At 45.1% G+C, this 19453-nt stretch overlaps 1 protein-coding gene and 1 pseudogene across 3 annotated transcripts in view; one reads left to right on the forward strand and one right to left on the reverse strand.

The window, feature by feature from the left end:
- nes (lysophosphatidylcholine acyltransferase 3 protein nessy) overlaps window positions 1-19453 on the forward strand; it is a 176810-nt gene that overhangs the window by 66847 nt on the left and 90510 nt on the right. For all 3 annotated transcript variants that reach the window (XR_011222190.1, XM_045762571.2, XM_045762570.2), the window contains exon 7: window positions 9040-9148. Coding sequence is in view for 2 of the 3 variants with exons in the window: in XM_045762571.2 (XP_045618527.2) it covers window positions 9040-9148 (109 nt within the window). In the remaining variant the exon portion in view is untranslated. The remainder of the gene's footprint in view (window positions 1-9039; window positions 9149-19453) is intronic.
- On the reverse strand, window positions 1573-1691 carry LOC123770639 (5S ribosomal RNA; annotated as a pseudogene).

Below are 19453 nucleotides of genomic sequence, written 5' to 3' on the forward strand. Positions count from 1 at the left end.
AGGCATGTCTGTAGTTTAGAGCCTCCTTTCTCTCCCCTTTTAGAATATTGGGACCACGTTTGCCATTTTTCAGACATCTGGGAGGTTATCTTGAGATGATTTCGGGGCTTTTTAGTGTCCCTGTGGCCCGGTCCTCGACCAGGCCTCCACCCCCAGGAAGCAGCCCGTGACAGCTGACTAACACCCAGGTACCTATTTTACTGCTAGGTAACAGGGGCATAGGGTGAAAGAAACTCTGCCCATTGTTTCTCGCCGGTGCCATGGATCGAACCCGGGACCACAGGATCACAAGTCCAGCATGCTGTCCGCTCGGCTGAACAGCTCCCTAGTTCCCTCAGGATTTGTTCTACCTTTTCCACTGTGACTACAATGCCATCCGGTATTTTCTCTGGCCTTTCATTTTGCAACCTTGGTCTCCACGCTGGTGCTAAGATCTCCTGAAATCTTTCATAGACTTCCTCGCATACCTCTTTATCATTCTCTGTGAGAGCTCCCGCTTGTTTCCTCAATCTGAGTACATGGTTCCACACTTGTTTTCCTTCTTATACGAGTATAAAACTGCTTTGGTTGTTCATTAGCTTTTGCACCAATGTCATTTTCAAACTGCCTCTCAGCTTATTTCTTGATTTGGGTGTATTCATTCCTTGTTCTCTTTAGTGCCTCTCGATTGTTCTCTCTTCTGATTTCTCTACTTTTTCCTGGCATTTTTTTTTTTTTTTTGTACCTTTAGCTTTCCTGCTTGGCTTATTGAACCATGGGTTAATTTTATTTTTTTTCAGCCACCTCCTCCTTGAGCAGTATGAACTGCCCCGTTGCAGTGGCACATTTCCCAGCAATGACTTCCATCTTGTTTGCTGTCTTCCATTTCTCTTTCCCATTGGATTTCCCGCAGAAAGTCCCTCATCTTGTTGTTGTCCCTGCGTCTGTAATCTCTCCTCCTTCAATGGGTTTCTTTGTGTAGCCAATTCCTTCAGCTCCACTATGTATTCAAGCATGGCAATGCAGTGATCACTGGCTTCCAAAACACTGCTTTCGAACTCTTTACGGTCATTATCCCTTTTTTCATATAGCATCTTTATTACTGGCCCCCTACACCTGTATTACAAATTTTGAGCAATATATCCACTAGCTGGTTATTTTCCCCCTTACCTTCCCCTACCTTCCCCCTTTCCCCCTTACCGTCAGGCTGCGAGCAGCCGCGTCCAACTGCCTGGTTGATCAGTCCAGCAACCAGGAGGCCTGGTCGACGACCGGGCCGCGGGGACGCTAAGCCCCGGAAGCACCTCAAGGTAACCCTCTGGTATCATAACATATACACTACCTCAACTTATGGGCCCCTTCATATTGCAAAAAGGCTCCCAGTTTGTGAAGCAGTGTTCTAGAGCCATCTCATGCTCTATTTTTTCAGCATCTGCTTCATTTTTGGGGAAACTCCAGGTCTAGTGATGCTGGTAGATGGTCTCCTCTTACTGTTGTTTGTTCTGTGATACCTGCTGCTTGATGGGGTTCTGGGAGTTGTTCTACTGCCCAAGCCCGGCCCGAGGCCAGGCTCGATTTGTGAGAAAACATTATTGCAAACAGCATTTGGTGTTCCCAGGCTGTCACCCATCCAAGTACTAAGCAAACCCAACGTTGCTTAACTTCGCTGATCGGACGAGAAGCGGTGTTCTCAACGTGGTATGGCCGTTGGTGACATGATTCTTCAAAAATTTTTTGTCTGCCATGTCTACCAGTTTTGCTCTCCATGTCTCCTCACCCCCGTGGGGGATCCTTATTTATCCAGTCTATTTACCTGTGGTTGAATTTCCCCAGTATTAGTATTTTAGCTCTTGTTTCCCTTGTTACTGTGGCTGCTTTTTCCATCACCTTCAGGCAATTCTCATTGCAGCTGTCGTATTTGTGCCTAGGTCTTCTGCTGATTAGTGGGGGATTATAAATCACTGCTACCACTATCTTCACCTCTGTGTCATGTCTGTGTGATGTTACCAGTGACACTGGTGACAGTTAGGGAGCCGGTCGGCCGAGCGGACAGCACGCTGGACTTGTGGTCCTGGGTTCGATCCCAGGCGCCGGCGAGAAACATTGGGCAGAGTTTCTTTCACCCTATGCCCCTGTTACCTAGCAGTAAAAATAGGTACCTGGGTGTTAGTCAGCTGTCACGGGCTGCTTCCTGGGGGTGGAGGCCTGGTCAAGGACCGGGCCGCGGGGACACTAAAAAGCCCCGAAATCATCTCAAGATAACTCAAGATAACACTGAAACTAATTTTTCAGATTTTTGGGGGGGTCAGTTTAAAGAATTTCATGACAAAGAATTAAAAAATATGATATTTGTGAATGATATTTTCCAGTGTCAGAATAAAAGTAGGTACTAAGCTTGATGTGTTAGGTATGAATGGTGCCCCAAGAATAATTGATAATGACTTGCTTGAAAAATCTGTGAAATAAATGAAAGTTGTGTGCTCCTAATAAATTGCTTAACGTCGCTCAAACAAACTATGTAGGCTGTAGACATTTTAGTGTATTTTGAATTTCATTCACCTTCGGACAAACCCATGTCCATTTTTTGTTGTCCCTGCTGCTTGAGAAAGTGTACGACCACTTTAGTACATGTACACTTTAGGGCATCAAAGTACAGTCATGCTTTGTTCTCATGGATCCCAGGTTCAATTCTCAGGCGGGACCGAAATGGTTGGGCATATTTCCGTTCGCCTAATCCTTCTGTTCACCTGATGGTAAATAGGTATCTGGGAGTTAGGCAACTGTGTGGGGTTGCCAGTGTGTGTTGTTGAGCTCTGTAATGGTGGTCATTAGTGTAGCTTGAACAAGCACCGTTAAAAAGTTTGTCACCATTGACCAGCTTACATGATCATCCTGTTCCTCCATGTCAGCTAAGTCATCCTTCTGTCTCCACAAATTTGTATATTTGTTGACCAGAGAATGGTCCAGGACGGACCGAAACGTCTTCGTCCCTTCACCTTCTAGTGTGTGGTCTGGTCAAAATACTTTAGCCACGTTATTCATCGGCTGTGGTTCTTTGGAATCTTAGCTTGGCAACAGTGTTCAGAAAATCCTCTCCGGGTCACAGATTCACGAAGCAGTTACGCAAGCACTTACGAACCTGTACATCTTTTCTCAATCTTTGGCAGCTTTGTTTACAAGTATTAAACAGTTAATGAGCTGTGAAACACCAGGAGGCTGTTTATAACAATAACAACAGTTGATTGAAATTTTTTCATGCTTGTAAACTGTTTAATAAATAGAACCAAAGCCGCCAAAGATTGAGGAAAGATGTACACTTTCCTAAGTACAGTGGAACCTCGAGTGACGAGCGGCTCCAGTTACAAGCATTTTGAGTAACGAGCAAGCCGCTCGTAGAAAATATGTCTCGACTGACGAGCTTTCCCTCCATTAACCCTCAAACCGCTAGGGGCCCAAATGGAATTCACACCCAAGGGCGCAACAAAAAAAAAATCCAAAAAATTCTTTCGTCTTATAGAAGTGTTCATTTTTGTTCCCTGATCATGGGAAAAATAACAAAAAAATCGTAGGTGGCATATTTTAGCCGCAATAGGGTAGAGAAGTCTGGCAAAAAAGGGGCGTTGGCAGAGCCTTCGCCAAACGAGGTCTACTCCGCCCAAGCTGTCAGACAGCAGTTGCCACAAATATATTATTACCTAATTATTTCGATGTCTCTGATTTTTCTTAGTTTTTTTACAGTAATATTATTCCATACAGTGAATTGTGGTATATTTATATAATAAAATGTGTGAACCATCGCTGTACTCAAAATTATGGTGTGCATATTAGTGATTCAATTACAGTATTATGTTCATAAAACAAACAAATAGTTTTGCTGTTGTTACACTATATACACAGGTTATATATAAGTATCTGCATGTTTTGTTCACCATAACGAACTACTAAGTTGGTCTTGTGAGTCAAACAGCAGCGAGGAGTGACCGCCAAACACCAGCGAGCCACTCACTGCCACTCCCTCCCTCAACACCACCTCACTCACCCTCATTCTCCTCCCACAATACTGTTTTTGCATTTATTCACTATACACAGATGTTATATATACGTATTTACATGTTTTGTTCACCATAACTGTACATCTAAGCTTGTATGGTGAGCAAGGCACAAAGTCGTAGCTACTCTCACAGTCAGCTGATCGGCAGCCGCCCTCATGGCCAGACGCACTAATATTTCTCCTCCAACAATATTGTTTGTGGTGTTATTATATATACACACATTATATATAAGTATCTACCTGCTTTATTCACCATACCTGTACAAATAAGCTGGTATGGTGCCCAAAGACCATAGTGGCCATCAGTAAACATGACAAGTCGTGCAGACGACGCTCCTCCCTCACCAAAATGGCGGCTCCCAACCTACTCCTCTTGCTGTTATCTCACACTATACACACGTTATATATAAGTATCTACATTTGTGTTCACCATAGTGAACCACTAAGCTGGTATGGTGAGTGCAGTCAATAAATGGTGGCCACACACAGTCAGAAGACAACGCCACAACCCTCCCTTCCACAGCCTTACTCCTTCCTCCATGGAGCACAGCGCTAAATATCACCACAATCCTGTTATTATCAGAATCCTGGTCAGTTTTATCACAGTCAGGGGGCTTCAGTAATACTATCACTGCTAAATAATAGCAGTATCATGTATATTGTGGCATTTGTAGGCGATGCTGTGGTTACAAGCTGGACAGCGGTGCTGTGAGCTCATGCTGTGTGCGCCAGCCTTGGTGGCTTGCTCAATACTGACGCTCTAATACCCAAGAATGTTGGCCTGGATATTTTTTCTAGGTGGCATCTGGCAACTATCGGTCATGGCTGTACTATAGCTGCCCCTATCCCAGGCGGGGCTTTTAAATTATAACGCTAGACATGAAATCATATATATATGATGTGCGCGGTTTCGGTTTTGTCACTGATATCATATATATATATATATATATGATTTGCGCAGTTTAAGGGTTAACGAGTGTTCCCGCTTGTTCTCGGACACCTCCGATGATAGTTTTGTTGTTGTTTCACAAGACGAGTTTTCCACATGACGAGCTCGGTGCCGGAACGGAATAAACTCGTTAATCGAGGCACCACTGTACTTGCGAAACTGCTTCATGAATCTGGCTCCAGCTTCATATCGAGTAATTACTCCTATCATGATCTTCATCTGAAACCTGGTGATATTGCCTGTAAGGCATAGCAGGATGACTGAAGTGTGGCAAACTTATCATGTACTGATACAGAACTACATGTGGCACACCACGTCACCTCGTATTTATTCTCACACTGATCATCTGTTTTATAGCACTGGTTTCGAGTAGTCGTCTCCTGTGGCATAATTCTGTTACCGTACTGTGTTTGTAAAATGCACCAAGGAACAAATCCACAAGGGCCGTGACGAGGGTTCGAACCTACGTCCGAAAGGATCCCAGATGCTGCCTTAATCGACTGAGCTACGACATTCATTTGATGCATCACGCTATTGTGATTTCTGTGTGTAAAAGGCACCAAGGGTTATAGGTTTTAGGGCATTATGCAGAGAACAAGTTACAATAACGTGACTGAAAACAAATATCTTCAACCACACACGAAATTAAATGAAAGTGACGTTTTGTCCATCCTGGACAAAACGAGTCCAGGATGGACAAAAGTCCATTGAGTCCAAAAGTTTATTCGAGTCGTGACATGTAATGTCATCACTTTCATTTAATTTCATGTTTGTAGGATGAGTAATTTATTAGGTATAATGTTGTTTGTCAGTGTTATTATTTTTTTGACAGATTTGACAGTGTCGTTTTCCAGTTGCCCAGATTTGACAGTGTCGTTTTCCAGTTGCCCAGATTTGACAGTGTCGTTTTCCAGTTGCCCAGATTTGACAGTGTCGTTTTCCAGTTGCCCAGATTTGACAGTGTCGTTTTCCAGTTGCCCAGATTTGACAGTGTCGTTTTCCAGTTGCCCAGATTTGACAGTGTCGTTTTCCAGTTGCCCAGATTTGACAGTGTCGTTTTCCAGTTGCCCAGATTTGACAGTGTCGTTTTCCAGTTGCCACATTCTCAAAAGTTTGCATACTGTCGGTTTGTTGTCGAAGTGTCAGTTATGTCACATGTAGTAAATCCGTATAGGAATGTGAACAATCTCAAATGTAAAGCTGTCACTTAGTACTGTAATGTGTTCCATCAGTGAACAGTGGCATACATATGTAATAAAATGTAAATGTCTGAACTAGTGTGTGAAGTTATGTATTTCAGACAATTTACATATTAGGGGAAGCAAGTGTAAACATTTCAGTACTAAAATGATGTATTGAGAGTTTTTATTTCTAGCCGAAAATCTGAAATGTTAATACAAATTTTGAAGTCAGTTCTGGCGGCATAGAGCCCCAATGTTTATCTGTGAGCGGCACAAGTCTAGGACGGACCCACCGACACACTGGAGCCGGTCGGCCGAGCGGACAGCACGCGGGACTTGTGATCCTGTGGTCCTGGGTTCGATCCTAGGCGCCGGCGAGAAACATTGGGCAAAGTTTCTTTCACCCTATGCCCCTGTTACCTAGCAGTAAAATAGGTACCTGGGTGTTAGTCAGCGACAGCTGCTTCCTGGGGGTGGAGGCCTGGTCGAGGACCGGGCCGCGGGGACACTAAAAGCCCCGAAATCATCTCAAGATAACCTCAAGATAACCACTGGTTAGGGACCTGCGTGCACACTTATGGCTTTCTCTGTGGCAGTACTGTACATTTCTGTATAGTATGTTTCAGCCCATTACATTTATAAGCCATTACTGTATTGATCAAAACACTGAATGGACCTCTGATTGACTCCCTTCAGATTGGATTTTCATTGACTTTGATTTTAGAGACTGGCTTTGCAAACAGCTGATGACTGGCTTGACAGACTACTGATGTGACTGTCTTAACTGGCTACTGATGTGTGACTGCTTGACAGGCTACCTCATTACTCCCTTGACAGACTATTGATGTGACTGGCTTGACAGACTACTGATGTGACTGGCTTGACAGGCTACTGATGTGACTGGCTTGACAGGCTACTGATGTGACTGTCTCGACAGGCTACTGATGTGACTGGCTTGACAGGCTACTGATGTGACTGGCTTGACAGGCTACTGATGTGACTGGCTCGACAGGCTACTGATGTGACTGGCTTGACAGCCTACTGATGTGACTGGCTTGACAGCCTACTGATGTGATTGCCTTAACTGGTTACTGATGTGACTACTTGACAGGCTACCTCATTACTCCCTTGACAGGCTACTGATGTGACAGGCTTGAAAGACAACTGATGTGACTGGCTTGACAGACTACCTGGTGTCTTACTACTTGTCTAAGTATTTACTGAATTTACTACCATATTCTCTCTTGGTGTTTGTATAGATATAAATTAGAAAGTTAAGGCCGCCGATGGCACTGTGGTGGGTGGGATCCTCCCACACACACACCCAAGCCACTGCCGTCCTCCCTCACACCATGGCCGCCGATGGCACTGTGGTGGTGGGATCCTCCCACACACACACCCAAGCCACTGCCGTCCTCCCTCACACCATGGCTGCCGATGGCACTGTGGTGGTGGGATCCTCCCACACACACACCCAAGCCACTGCCGTCCTCCCTCACACCATGGCCGCCGATGGCACTGTGGTGGTGGGATCCTCCCACACACACACCCAAGCCACTGCCGTCCTCCCTCACACCATGGCCGCCAATGGCACTGTGGTGGTGGGATCCTCCCACACACACACCCAAGCCACTGCCGTCCTCCCTCACACCATCATGGCCCTGTTATAACCCCTCCCTCCTGCTCTGCCACCCACATCCCTCCGTGGTGTCATGTCACTTGTGCAAGCAACGTGTACTGCAACATCACTGCTAAGTCGAGCGCTATCTTGTTTCTAGAACAATCTAGTACAACAAGCAGTAAATATTCTATTAGGTGATCACTACCTTACCATTTATATTCTAATTGAGTAAATATAGTCTGGGGCAGTCGTATAAGTTGGGTATGATTCGGAATGACTCTCAACTTTGGCGAGGAGATGATGTGCTGGACTGTAGCACTAAGGCATATCGCGCAACACATGGATTCCCATTATTAGAAATAGGAATCCTGAGAGTCTCCCTAGGGCAGACTGCAACGCTGCCCTAGGGAGACTGCAAGTCTCCCTAGGGCAGCGAACTGACCTTTCCCACGATACATCCTACAACTAATGTCCGTGTCCTTGTTGAACTCGTGAAGTACAGAAAACAAGACAACAGTGTCCGGCGCAGAAATCTATCCCAACTCGTGAGGTTGTGAACCACTTGTGCTGGTCACTGCTTATGCAAAATCACAGCAGCACTATGAACTGCACAAGAAGTTATTCATTGTCGCCTGGCCTGGTTGGGGACCGGGCCGCGGGGATGTTGTGCCCCGAAATCATCGCATGGAAAGGTTGCCCAGTATCATTTTTCATGCAGTTAAAGTTCTCCTCATTTCTCCTCAACTTTGTCTTGCATAATCTTTAGATACCAAACCTTCCCTCTATGAAATCTTCCATTACAAACTAACCTCTCTTCTTTGTTTACTATAATGTGGGAGCAGTTGCAGGCCAATTGTGGCATTTTGTCAGGAGAAATGCCTGAACATGGACCCCTGAACCACATGCCTCATCGTCCCCCTCGAGCAGAGTGACGTGCGACTCGGCATCACATTGTGGCAAGCAGTGAAAATGCCATAACTAGTCAATACGTCTGAATAGAATCATTTGATTTATCCTAAATCTGATTATTTCTTACTCCCAATGGACTTGTGTGGTCCCTTTAAACATTATCGTCATGTTAATGAAGGGACCACATTTTTTATCATATAATGCGCTCTATCCTAAATCCCGTGGACTTCAGTGTGTCGGGATATGTACTCGCCTTTTTGCTTAGACGTACACCTATGTCATTTCACATTTCATAATTTTGAATAATAGTTCTATTATTGGGATATGTCAATAGTTCTATTATTTTTAGGATATGTCATTGTGGTGGCGGCACGTGGTCGTGGGAATATGGGCCAAGATTACTCTGTACAAATACATTTCGTGCTGGTTAATTGCTGAAGGGGTTTGCATCATGTCAGGTGAGTGTATTATATTCAGTCTCGGTAGCATACGTTAAACAGAACACACATGTTTACAATATATTCTAGTTTTTCCTGATATATTATGTTGGAATATATACTGGAATCCACTGCATAACCCTATATATTCACTCAGATATCATTACCCTTGTGATCAATTTTGCTTCAGTATGTCATCAATATTTTTTGTTGCATTCGAATCTTTAATTATGGTGACCATTGGTGCTGTATAACACAACACTTATGGTGACCATTGGTGCCATATAACACAATTATAGTGACCATTGGTACCATATAACACAATTATAGTGACCATTGGTGCCATATAACACAACACTTATGGTGACCATTGGTACCATATAACACAACACTTATGGTGACCATTGGTACCATATAACACAACACTTATGGTGACCATTGGTACCATATAACACAACACTTATGGTGACCATTGGTACCATATAACACAATTATAGTGACCATTGGTACCATATAACACAACACTTATGGTGACCATTGGTACCATATAACACAACACTTATGGTGACCATTGGTACCATATAACACAACACTTATGGTGACCATTGGTACCATATAACACAATTATAGTGACCATTGGTACCATATAACACAATTATAGTGACCATTGGTACTGTATAACACAACACTTATGGTGACCATTGGTGCCGTATAACAATTATAGAGACCATTGGTACCATATAACAGTTGTAGAGACCATTGGTACCATATAACAGTTATAGAGACCATTGGTACTGTATAACAACAGTTATAGAGACCATTGGTACTGTATAACAACAGTTATAGAGACCATTGGTACCATACAACAACAGTTATAGAGACCATTGATACCATACAACAACAGTTAGAGACCATTGGTACCATATAACAACAATTATAGAGACCATTGGTACCATATAACAACAATTATAGAGACCATTGGTACCATACAACAACAGTTATAGAGACCATTGGTACCATACAACAACAATTATAGAGACCATTGATACCATATAACAACAATTATAGAGACCATTGGTACTGTATAACAACAGTTATAGAGACCATTGGTACCATACAACAACAGTTATAGAGACCATTGATACCATATAACAACAATTATAGAGACCATTGGTACCATATAACAACAGTTATAGAGACCATTGGTACTGTATAACAACAGTTATAGAGACCATTGGTACTGTATAACAACAGTTATAGAGACCATTGGTACCATACAACAACAGTTATAGAGACCATTGATACCATACAACAACAGTTAGAGACCATTGGTACCATATAACAACAATTATAGAGACCATTGGTACCATATAACAACAATTATAGAGACCATTGATACCATATAACAACAATTATAGAGACCATTGGTACCATACAACAACAATTATAGAGACCATTGATACCATATAACAACAATTATAGAGACCATTGGTACCATATAACAACAATTATAGAGACCATTGGTACCATACAACAACAATTATAGAGACCATTGGTACCATACAACAACAATTATAGAGACCATTGGTACCATATAACAGTTATAGAGACCATTGGTACCATACAACAACAGTTATAGAGATCATTGATACCATACAACAACAATTATAGAGACCATTGGTACCATATAACAACAATTATAGAGACCATTGGTACCATACAACAACAATTATAGAGACCATTGGTACCATATAACAACAATTATAGAGACCATTGGTACCATACAACAACAATTATAGAGACCATTGGTACCATATAACAACAATTATAGAGACCATTGATACCATATAACAACAATTATAGAGACCATTGGTACCATACAACAACAGTTATAGAGACCATTGATACCATATAACAACAATTATAGAGACCATTGGTACCATACAACAACAATTATAGAGACCATTGATACCATATAACAACAATTATAGAGACCATTGGTACCATATAACAACAGTTATAGAGACCATTGATACCATACAACAACAATTATAGAGACCATTGGTACCATACAACAACAATTATAGAGACCATTGGTACCATACAACAACAATTATAGAGACCATTGGTACCATACAACAACAGTTATAGAGACCATTGATACCATACAACAACAATTATAGAGACCATTGGTACCATACAACAACAATTATAGAGACCATTGGTACCATACAACAACAATTATAGAGACCATTGATACCATATAACAACAATTATAAGAGACCATTGGTACCATACAACAACAATTATAGAGACCATTGGTACCATACAACAACAGTTATAGAGACCATTGATACCATACAACAACAGTTATAGAGACCATTGATACCATACAACAACAGTTATAGAGACCATTGATACCATATAACAACAATTATAGAGACCATTGGTACCATACAACAACAATTATAGAGACCATTGATACCATATAACAACAATTATAGAGACCATTGGTACCATATAACAACAGTTATAGAGACCATTGATACCATACAACAACAATTATAGAGACCATTGGTACCATACAACAACAATTATAGAGACCATTGGTACCATACAACAACAATTATAGAGACCATTGGTACCAAGCGGACGCTTCCTGTTTTATCTTGCGATGTTTCACCGATTGTTTTCTCACTTGTTTTACTTTATTTACATCCGCAGAGAGCTTTTTATATCCATATTTACATCATACATGTAAATCCCACACAATAATTGTTTAAATCATCGTACGATGATAACCACGTTTCCCTAGTTAGATTTATGATGATAAGCACATTTCCCTAGTTAGATTTATGATGATAAGCACATTTGTACCCTGAAATGGTGGTAGGATTTTTTCACGGGTCAGGGGTAAATTACGTTACATCCACATAGACCTATTGTATCCATATTTGCATCATCCATGTTTGCTACGTGTAAACCCCAGACAATATTTGTTTAAATCTTCACATGGCGATATCCGCGTTCAAGTGTGTTTATTGAGACAAGAAAGAAATAGATCTCAAAGGGATAGAGTAGCTTAGGCTATTTCTACCCCCCCAGATATCCGCGTTATCCTATGAATAACCAGTTGATGATAACCGCTGGATAAGGGTTAACGAATTATCATTTGGTTGGTTTTTATTTTGAGATTGTTGAGTTTTGTTATGCCAGAATTTATATCGTGCATTATTTCCTTGTATTCGATATTTGTTTTATTGATTGAAATTCTAAGTTCATACAAAATCGTAATATAAAAAGAAGTTAGTTTTGGGCATTTGAAAGTCACTGGGCCTGTTTTCAGAGGAATCATTTAGCGGGTATTAAATTTTGAGCACGAAGCTTCACTTGGATAGTTTTGCCATATTTATCTTAAATTGTGTGCAGTGGGTCAAATTTAATACGTGATAGTTCATACACTGTACAGTATTATTTTGTTATAGCTTGAACAAATAAATTTCAGAATGTATTCAGTGTATTCAGGTTACATAACGACTTAACTCCACAAGTTTTGTGTACTCACCTAGTTGTATTTGCCTAGTTGTGCTTGCGAGGGTTGAGCTCTGGCTCTATAGTCCTGCCTCCCAACTGTCAATCAACTGGTGTACAGATTTCTGGGCCTACTGGGCTCTTATCATTTCTAAATTTGAAACTGTGTAAGGAGTCAGCCTCCGCCACATCACTGCCTAATGCATTCCAATTGTTAACTTCTCTGACATTGAAAGAGTTCTTTCTAGTGTCCCCTGTGGCTTATTTGGGTACTCAGCTTCCGCCTGTGTCCCCTTGTTTACATACCACCCATGTTAAACTGTTTATCTTTATCTACCCTGTCAATTCCTCTTGAACAGTTTGTAGGTAGTGATCACGTCTCCCCTAACTCTTCTGTCTTCCAGTATTAAGAGGTTCAGTTCCAGTAAACTTTCTTCATGGTTTATTCTTTTCTGCTTGGGGACTAATCTGGTGGCATACCTCTCAACTCTTTCTAACTTCGTTTTGCGTTTGACTAGACGTGGACTCCACGTCAGCAGCCGCATATTCCAGTATTGGTCTGACATATGAGGTATACAGGGTTCTGAGTGATTCCTTACACAAGTTTCTAAAGACAGTTCGTATGTTCACCAGCCTTGCATATAGCGCTGATGTTATCCTTTTGATGTGGGCTTCAGGGGACAGGTCTGGTATGATATAAACCTCCTGATCTTTCTCTCATCCTGACTCCTGAAGGTTTTCCTCTCCCAGCTGGTACCTTGTGTTTGGCCTCCTGCTCCCTACGCCTATTTTCTTCACCTTGCACTTGCTCGAGATAAACTCTAGTAGCCATTTGTTGGACCATTCCTTCAGTCTGTCCAGGTCATCCTGTAGCCTCTTGCTGTCCTCCTGTGTCTTAATCCTTCTCATAATTTTAGCATCATCAGCAAACATTGAGAGGATATATACCTTCTGGAAGATCATTCATTTGTATCATAAACAGGATAGGTAATTACCTAAGTGTGTAATTACCTAAGTGTAGTTACAAGATGAGAGCTACGCTCGTGGTGTCCTGTCTTCCCAGCACTCTTTGTCATATAACGCTTTGAAACTACTGACGGTCTTGGCCTCCACCACCTTCTCCCCTAACTTGTTCCAACCGTCTACCACTCTGCGAAAGTGAATTTTCTTATATTTCTTCGGCATCTGTGTTTAGCTAGTTTAAATCTATGACCTCTTGTTCTTAAAGTTCCAGGTCTCAGGAAATCTTCCCTATCGATTTTATCAATTCCTGTTACTATTTTGTATGTAGTGATCATATCACCTCTTTTTCTTCTGTCTTCTAGTTTTGGCATATTTAATGCCTCTAACCTCTCTTTGTAGCTCTTGCCCTTCAGTTCTGGGAGCCACTTAGTAGCATGTCTTTGCACCTTTTCCAGTTTGTTGATGTGCTTCTTAAGATATGGGCCAAGTACATAGGTGTGCTGCTTGAGATTTGGCCTTGATACAACTGCTGCATATTCAGAGTTTAATCTTAGAACCGTCCTTAACTGTTTCTTTAGCATTTCACCATTCATGTAATGAAAAGCAATTGAGATGTTAGAAAGCACAGCATATGCTCCTTGCACAATGTCCTTTATGTGTTCCTCTGGTGACAGTCTACTGTTCAGAACTACCTCTAGATCTCTTCCTTTGTTAGAGTTAAGTACTTTTCATATAATTTGTAGGTTGTGTGTGGTCTATTTTCTATTATTCCTCATTCCATAACATGGCATTTATTCATATTGAATTTCATTTGCCACATGTTGCTCCAAGCACTTATTTTATCTAGGTCAATTTGAAGAGCGTGACTATCATCTGCCTCTCTTATCTTCCCTAGTATCTTAGCATTATCAGCAAACATGTTCACATATTAGGCATTGTAATTGCAGGGGCTTGAGTTAAATAGCTCCAGGGTTCTTTTGCTGCTTGGTGATTGCCCACCCTTGAGGGTCAGCTGGGGATTTTCTTACCACTGTTTGGCCTTGGGTAGGAGATAGTATTGTCGTTGGCAAGGGCACAGCTGTGCAGCTGTCTTCTAATACACATAGCGCCAGGTTCTGTTCCTCCTGGAGACATTGTGCTTTTGCGGGGGGGGGGGGGGGGGGTGTTTATTTTTTTTTTTTTGCCAGGTGGGGGTCTGCCTGGTGTGGCTGTAGGACCACTTGTATTAATTGGGTGGCCCTCTGCTAGGTCCCTGTGATTGCACACATCACAGAGGTTCAGCATTTTGTTTGGTAGTTCTGGGATAACCGGTTAGCAGTGCCTTGCCTGGGTTTACTTTAGCAGTCAGCCTGAGTGCCCTGGAAACCCCCATTAGTCCAATAGATGCATCCTCTGAGTCTCATCTCGCTTCGTGTGAGTTTAAAGGTTGCTCTGTCCCCTTGTCTCAGGGTGACACTCACCATCTTTGCCTCCGCTATGCTGCCTGTTGGGTCATTGACACCTTTGACCCAGAGTCCTGCAGTGGTGTTCTTGCTTGTACTCCAGTTCACCCAGTACATTGATGTTAATATTCGGGTGCAGACAGCTTCAGTGTTGCATGCGCAGTTCAGGTTGCTGCAACGAGCTAGGTTGGTTGCCTTTCCGGATGCCCCGAGGCTGCCCCACTTTGGTTATTGGGACCCGGACTTGGGGGTGTTAGTTGCCTCAACTCCGGATTTGTCCGCACCCCAGGTCCTTCCCTGCTGTAGTTCATCCCGCCCTCTCCCCTTCCCCCCCCCCTGCTCCTGGCTCCTAAACATCTGAGGGTTTCAGAGTTAGGGCAGGGCTTTCTTGGTGTTAAGACTTGGACAACATCAGGGACTGCCCCTTCCAGATCAGCAGCAGGGACATTCAAGTCTGTTCCTCCTGCTGGGGCTTCCGGGTCATGCCAGCAAACCCCCCCCCCCCTTCTTCCCTGCTTTTCCGATGGACTCTGCCTTTATTTCCAGAGGCAGAGGGCTTGAAGGACGGCTCTGATCCGTGTCCTGATGTGGAGGATCCCAGGGCTGGGGAGGAGTTGACTTGGGGGGGCTTGGGCCCTGTTTCACCCAGCTTGGGTGTTGGCATCCTCGGTGTGGGGCTTGTTACAGGGGGGGAGGGGTTTTCCTATCCCCCTCCCTGTGCGACTTTGATATGAGCTCAGTTCCTCCCTGGGTTCCCTTAGGTTCCTCGGTTCCCTCTTTCCGGAGGCTTCCCACATACCGCCTAGGGAGGTGCGGAAGGCCATTGCTGGCTTACCTCCTGCGAGACACAGATTATGCCTCGATTATAGATCCTTTTTCTTTTGAGTTTGGCTCCTCTTTTTCCTTACTTGGTTTGTTACGAGGTGCCGGAGTCTTCCTGGCTGGTACACTGCACTTTTCGTTGGGGGTGTGGCATGCATTCTGTTGGGCCCACACGCTTGAGTGGTGGGAGTTGACTACCATCGTTCAGGTTTACCTGGGAGGCTAGTTGGAGTACCTCAATGCGTGCTTGTTTGCCCCTGTGCTTCCTTGCGATGTTGGCCAGGTGCAACTTAACGTGCAGGTTCCCTCCCTTTCTGGGTCCCTGGTAGCTGAGGATTTGCATGCTGGTGGGCATTTAGCTTTGGTCATGAGCTTCTTTTTCCTGCTGGATCTGTCTTTGGACTGGCTCAAGGAGGATGTGGGGGAGCTGGGTTCCAGGCCAGCATCCAGTGCATTTGGCTGGGGCGTTGGCTGCCTTGTTAAAGTTGTTAGCATTGCTTCACTCAGAATCGGCGTGTCTGTTCTTTGCTTCTCGCCTCGCGTGCTGACAGGCAGTGCTCATCCACTCTTTGGAATCTGTTTGGGCTCTGGCTCCTAGATTTTCGTCCCCTTTTTGTCCGTTCTTATTTGCAGAGTCTGCGGTGGTGCACTTTCTGCAGGTGGCTTTGGCTTATGTCGGATTTGTTGGTTCTCCGGAGGGAGGGGTTCTACCTGGAAGGGTCGTGCCAGGGCTCGAGGTTCCTTCGGTGGTCGTAAGACAGTAGTGCCAGATTCGGGGCCGGCCCCTCCTGTGGAATTGTCGTAGTCTAGTCGGCGCAGTGATCGCTCTGAGCGTCGGTCGGGTTGTCGTAAGGGTCGTCAGCCCTTTGGCAGTTCACAGGGCAATGGGTGGGGAGGCTCGTGCTGTCTGTTCTCGCCTAGTCCCACGATTCGTGGGCGTTTTGGGTTGTTTCCTCGGGCCTTCAGTGGTGTTGGGCGTCTCCTCCTGGGGGTGGGGTTCGGGGCTGGCAGGGCAGAAATCTTCCCCTGCGCTCTGTCAGGTCATCCTGAAGTGAGTACGGTTGGGTATGAGCGAAACAACGGTGTCCTTCAGGTGGATTTCCTGCCTGTTTCCAGTTCCGAAACGGGGCTGTGTAGATCTGTGGTTCATTCTGGACGTGTCCCATCTGAACCCCCTGGGTCTTTTTTGCCCCTCCTTTCAGATGACAACTCTGTCCCAGGTCCGGCTGCTCTTGGAGCCAGGCGCTTGGATGGTGTCCCTGGACCTTCGGGACTCGTACTGACACGTCCCGATTCATCCAGGGTTCAAGGAATGGCTTGGTTTTGTTGTGGGGCGGCAAGCTTGCCACTTTCGTTCCCTTTCATTCGGCTTGAATCTGGCACCACACGTTTTTACTTGCCTTATCCGGGTCATGGTGACCGATTTGCATCTTTTGGGGTTCGGTTTGTAGCTTGCCTTGATGACTGGCTGGTCTGGGCTTCCAGCCGGTCTGCATGTCTGCTCGCCAGGGATCTGGTTCTTTCCCAGCTCACTGTGCTCGGGTTCCTGGTGAACTGCAGGAAATCCCATTTGGTTCCCTCTCGGGTTCGGACTGGGCTGGGTCTTGTGTGGGACTCTCGAACCGCTTCCGTGTCTCTCCCTCCAGCAGCATTGCTGCGGCTGCAGTCCCGCCTTTGGCTGTTTTTGGAGGTCACCCGGGTCACTTGTAAGTTGTTCAAGCGGCTGTGTGGGAGTCTACACTTCACCATGCTGGCCTACTCGTCAGGTCGGATCTGACTTCGGTGGCTGTTCTGGTTACTTCGGGGACGTCCCTTCCGCCGCTCTTGCGATTGCTGTGCTCAGACCCTGAGGGCCTTGTATTGCCAGCTTCTGGCTTTTGAGGGTTCATTGCCGTGGCGCCTACGTGAACCCTTGCTCAATGTGTTCATGGACGCGTCGTCTCTCGGCTGAGGCTTCGTGACCAGTGCTCATCAGGTCAGCCAGGGTCAGTGGGGTGTGTCCTTCCGTCGGGCTCACAGCATGATGCAGAAGTTCACAGTGGTGTGGTTTTCGCTTTGGAAGGTTCATGTCACTTGCAGAGCGACGATTCAGCTCCATTCGGCCTGCTCCTGTGTGGTTCATTGCTTGAATCAAGGGGGGTTCAATGCTGTCCTTACCTCTTTGGGGCTGGTCTGCTGAGTGACTGCTTTGGGTGACTCGTCTGCTGAGTTCTTGGGGTTTGGCTCTCCTGACGGTTCATATCCAGGGGGTGTCCAACGTCCTGGCAGACAGCTTGTCCTGGTGTATTCCCATCCACAAAATGGACAGTCGACGCTGACTCGTTCCATTGGCTCTGCCAGACGTTCGAGTGCCCGGAGGTGGACCTCTTTGCGTTGGCTTGGTCGAGGCGTCTTCCGGTATATATGCGGCGCCCTTCCCCGACTGTGAGGCCGTCGGGGTTGATGCCTTTTAACTGGACTGGTCAAGGTGGGGTTACCTGTACCTCTTTCCCCCAGTTTGGTTGTTGCTCCAGGTCCTGGCTTGCTTGGAGCCTTAGCAGGGGAGAGCAGTCTTATTGGCCCCTTGGTGGCCAGCCCAGCCTTGGTTTCAAGCGCTGCTGGCTCGGTGTTCGAACCCAAAGGATTTTTCTTACGGCTCCACCTCTTTCAGCAGATCGGTTCGGTCCAGTACATGGCTGGTTCGATCTTCTCCTCCGATCTTCTCTGACCTACGGTCAAGCACCCAGAACGGTAAGCGTCCCAAAACAAACCCCTATTCTGGTGAAAATTGCTACCAAAAGCCATATAAGTGGATAGAACTCCCCAAAAAGAAACAAGCAAACGAGCATGACATCGCATGGCGTCATATGTCGCCACGCCGCTGTCTGAGCAGCTCCCTCCTCCCTGGGAGGGGAAAGGGGAAGCCCCAGACCCTCGCGCCGGCTATCCACCCTTAGAACTGAAAGCATCAGTTCTAAGGCTGATGCTAGAGGCAGAGGTCGTGTGCTCTGGCTCCAGTGATTTTTCAGCACTGAGCTTAGAGTGTGGTGGCTGTCTTCTAAGGGTGCGAGAGCCAGAAGTTATTCTACAGTACTCGGACTGCATGCGTCTGAGGTTACCTTCCCTAGGTGCCCTGTAAGTACTGCCCTTGGGGCTTGGGGTTACCTTCCACAAGTTCCCTGGGTCCTGCCTCTGCTGGGCTGTTTCACTGGTTGATACCTGGTTGATACCTGGTTGATGGGGTTCTGGGAGTTCTTCTACTCCCCAAGCCCGGCCCGAGGCCAGGCTCGACTTGTGAGAGTTTGGTCCACCAGGCTGTTGCTTGGAGCGGCCCGCAGGGCCACGTACCCACCACAGCCCGGCTGATCCGGAACTTCTCTTAGAAAACCGTCCAGTTTTCTCTTGAAGATGTCCATGGTTGTTCCGGCAATATTTCTTATGCTCGCTGGGAGGACGTTGAACAACCGCGGACCCCTGATGTTTATACAGTGCTCTCTGATTGTGCCTATGGCACCTCTGCTCTTCACAGGTTCAATCTTGCATTTTCTTCCATATCGTTCACTCCAGTACGTTGTTATTTTACTGTGTA

The sequence above is a fragment of the Procambarus clarkii genome, chromosome 46 (genome assembly GCF_040958095.1).
Source record: "Procambarus clarkii isolate CNS0578487 chromosome 46, FALCON_Pclarkii_2.0, whole genome shotgun sequence".
Classification (NCBI taxonomy): domain Eukaryota; kingdom Metazoa; phylum Arthropoda; class Malacostraca; order Decapoda; family Cambaridae; genus Procambarus; species Procambarus clarkii.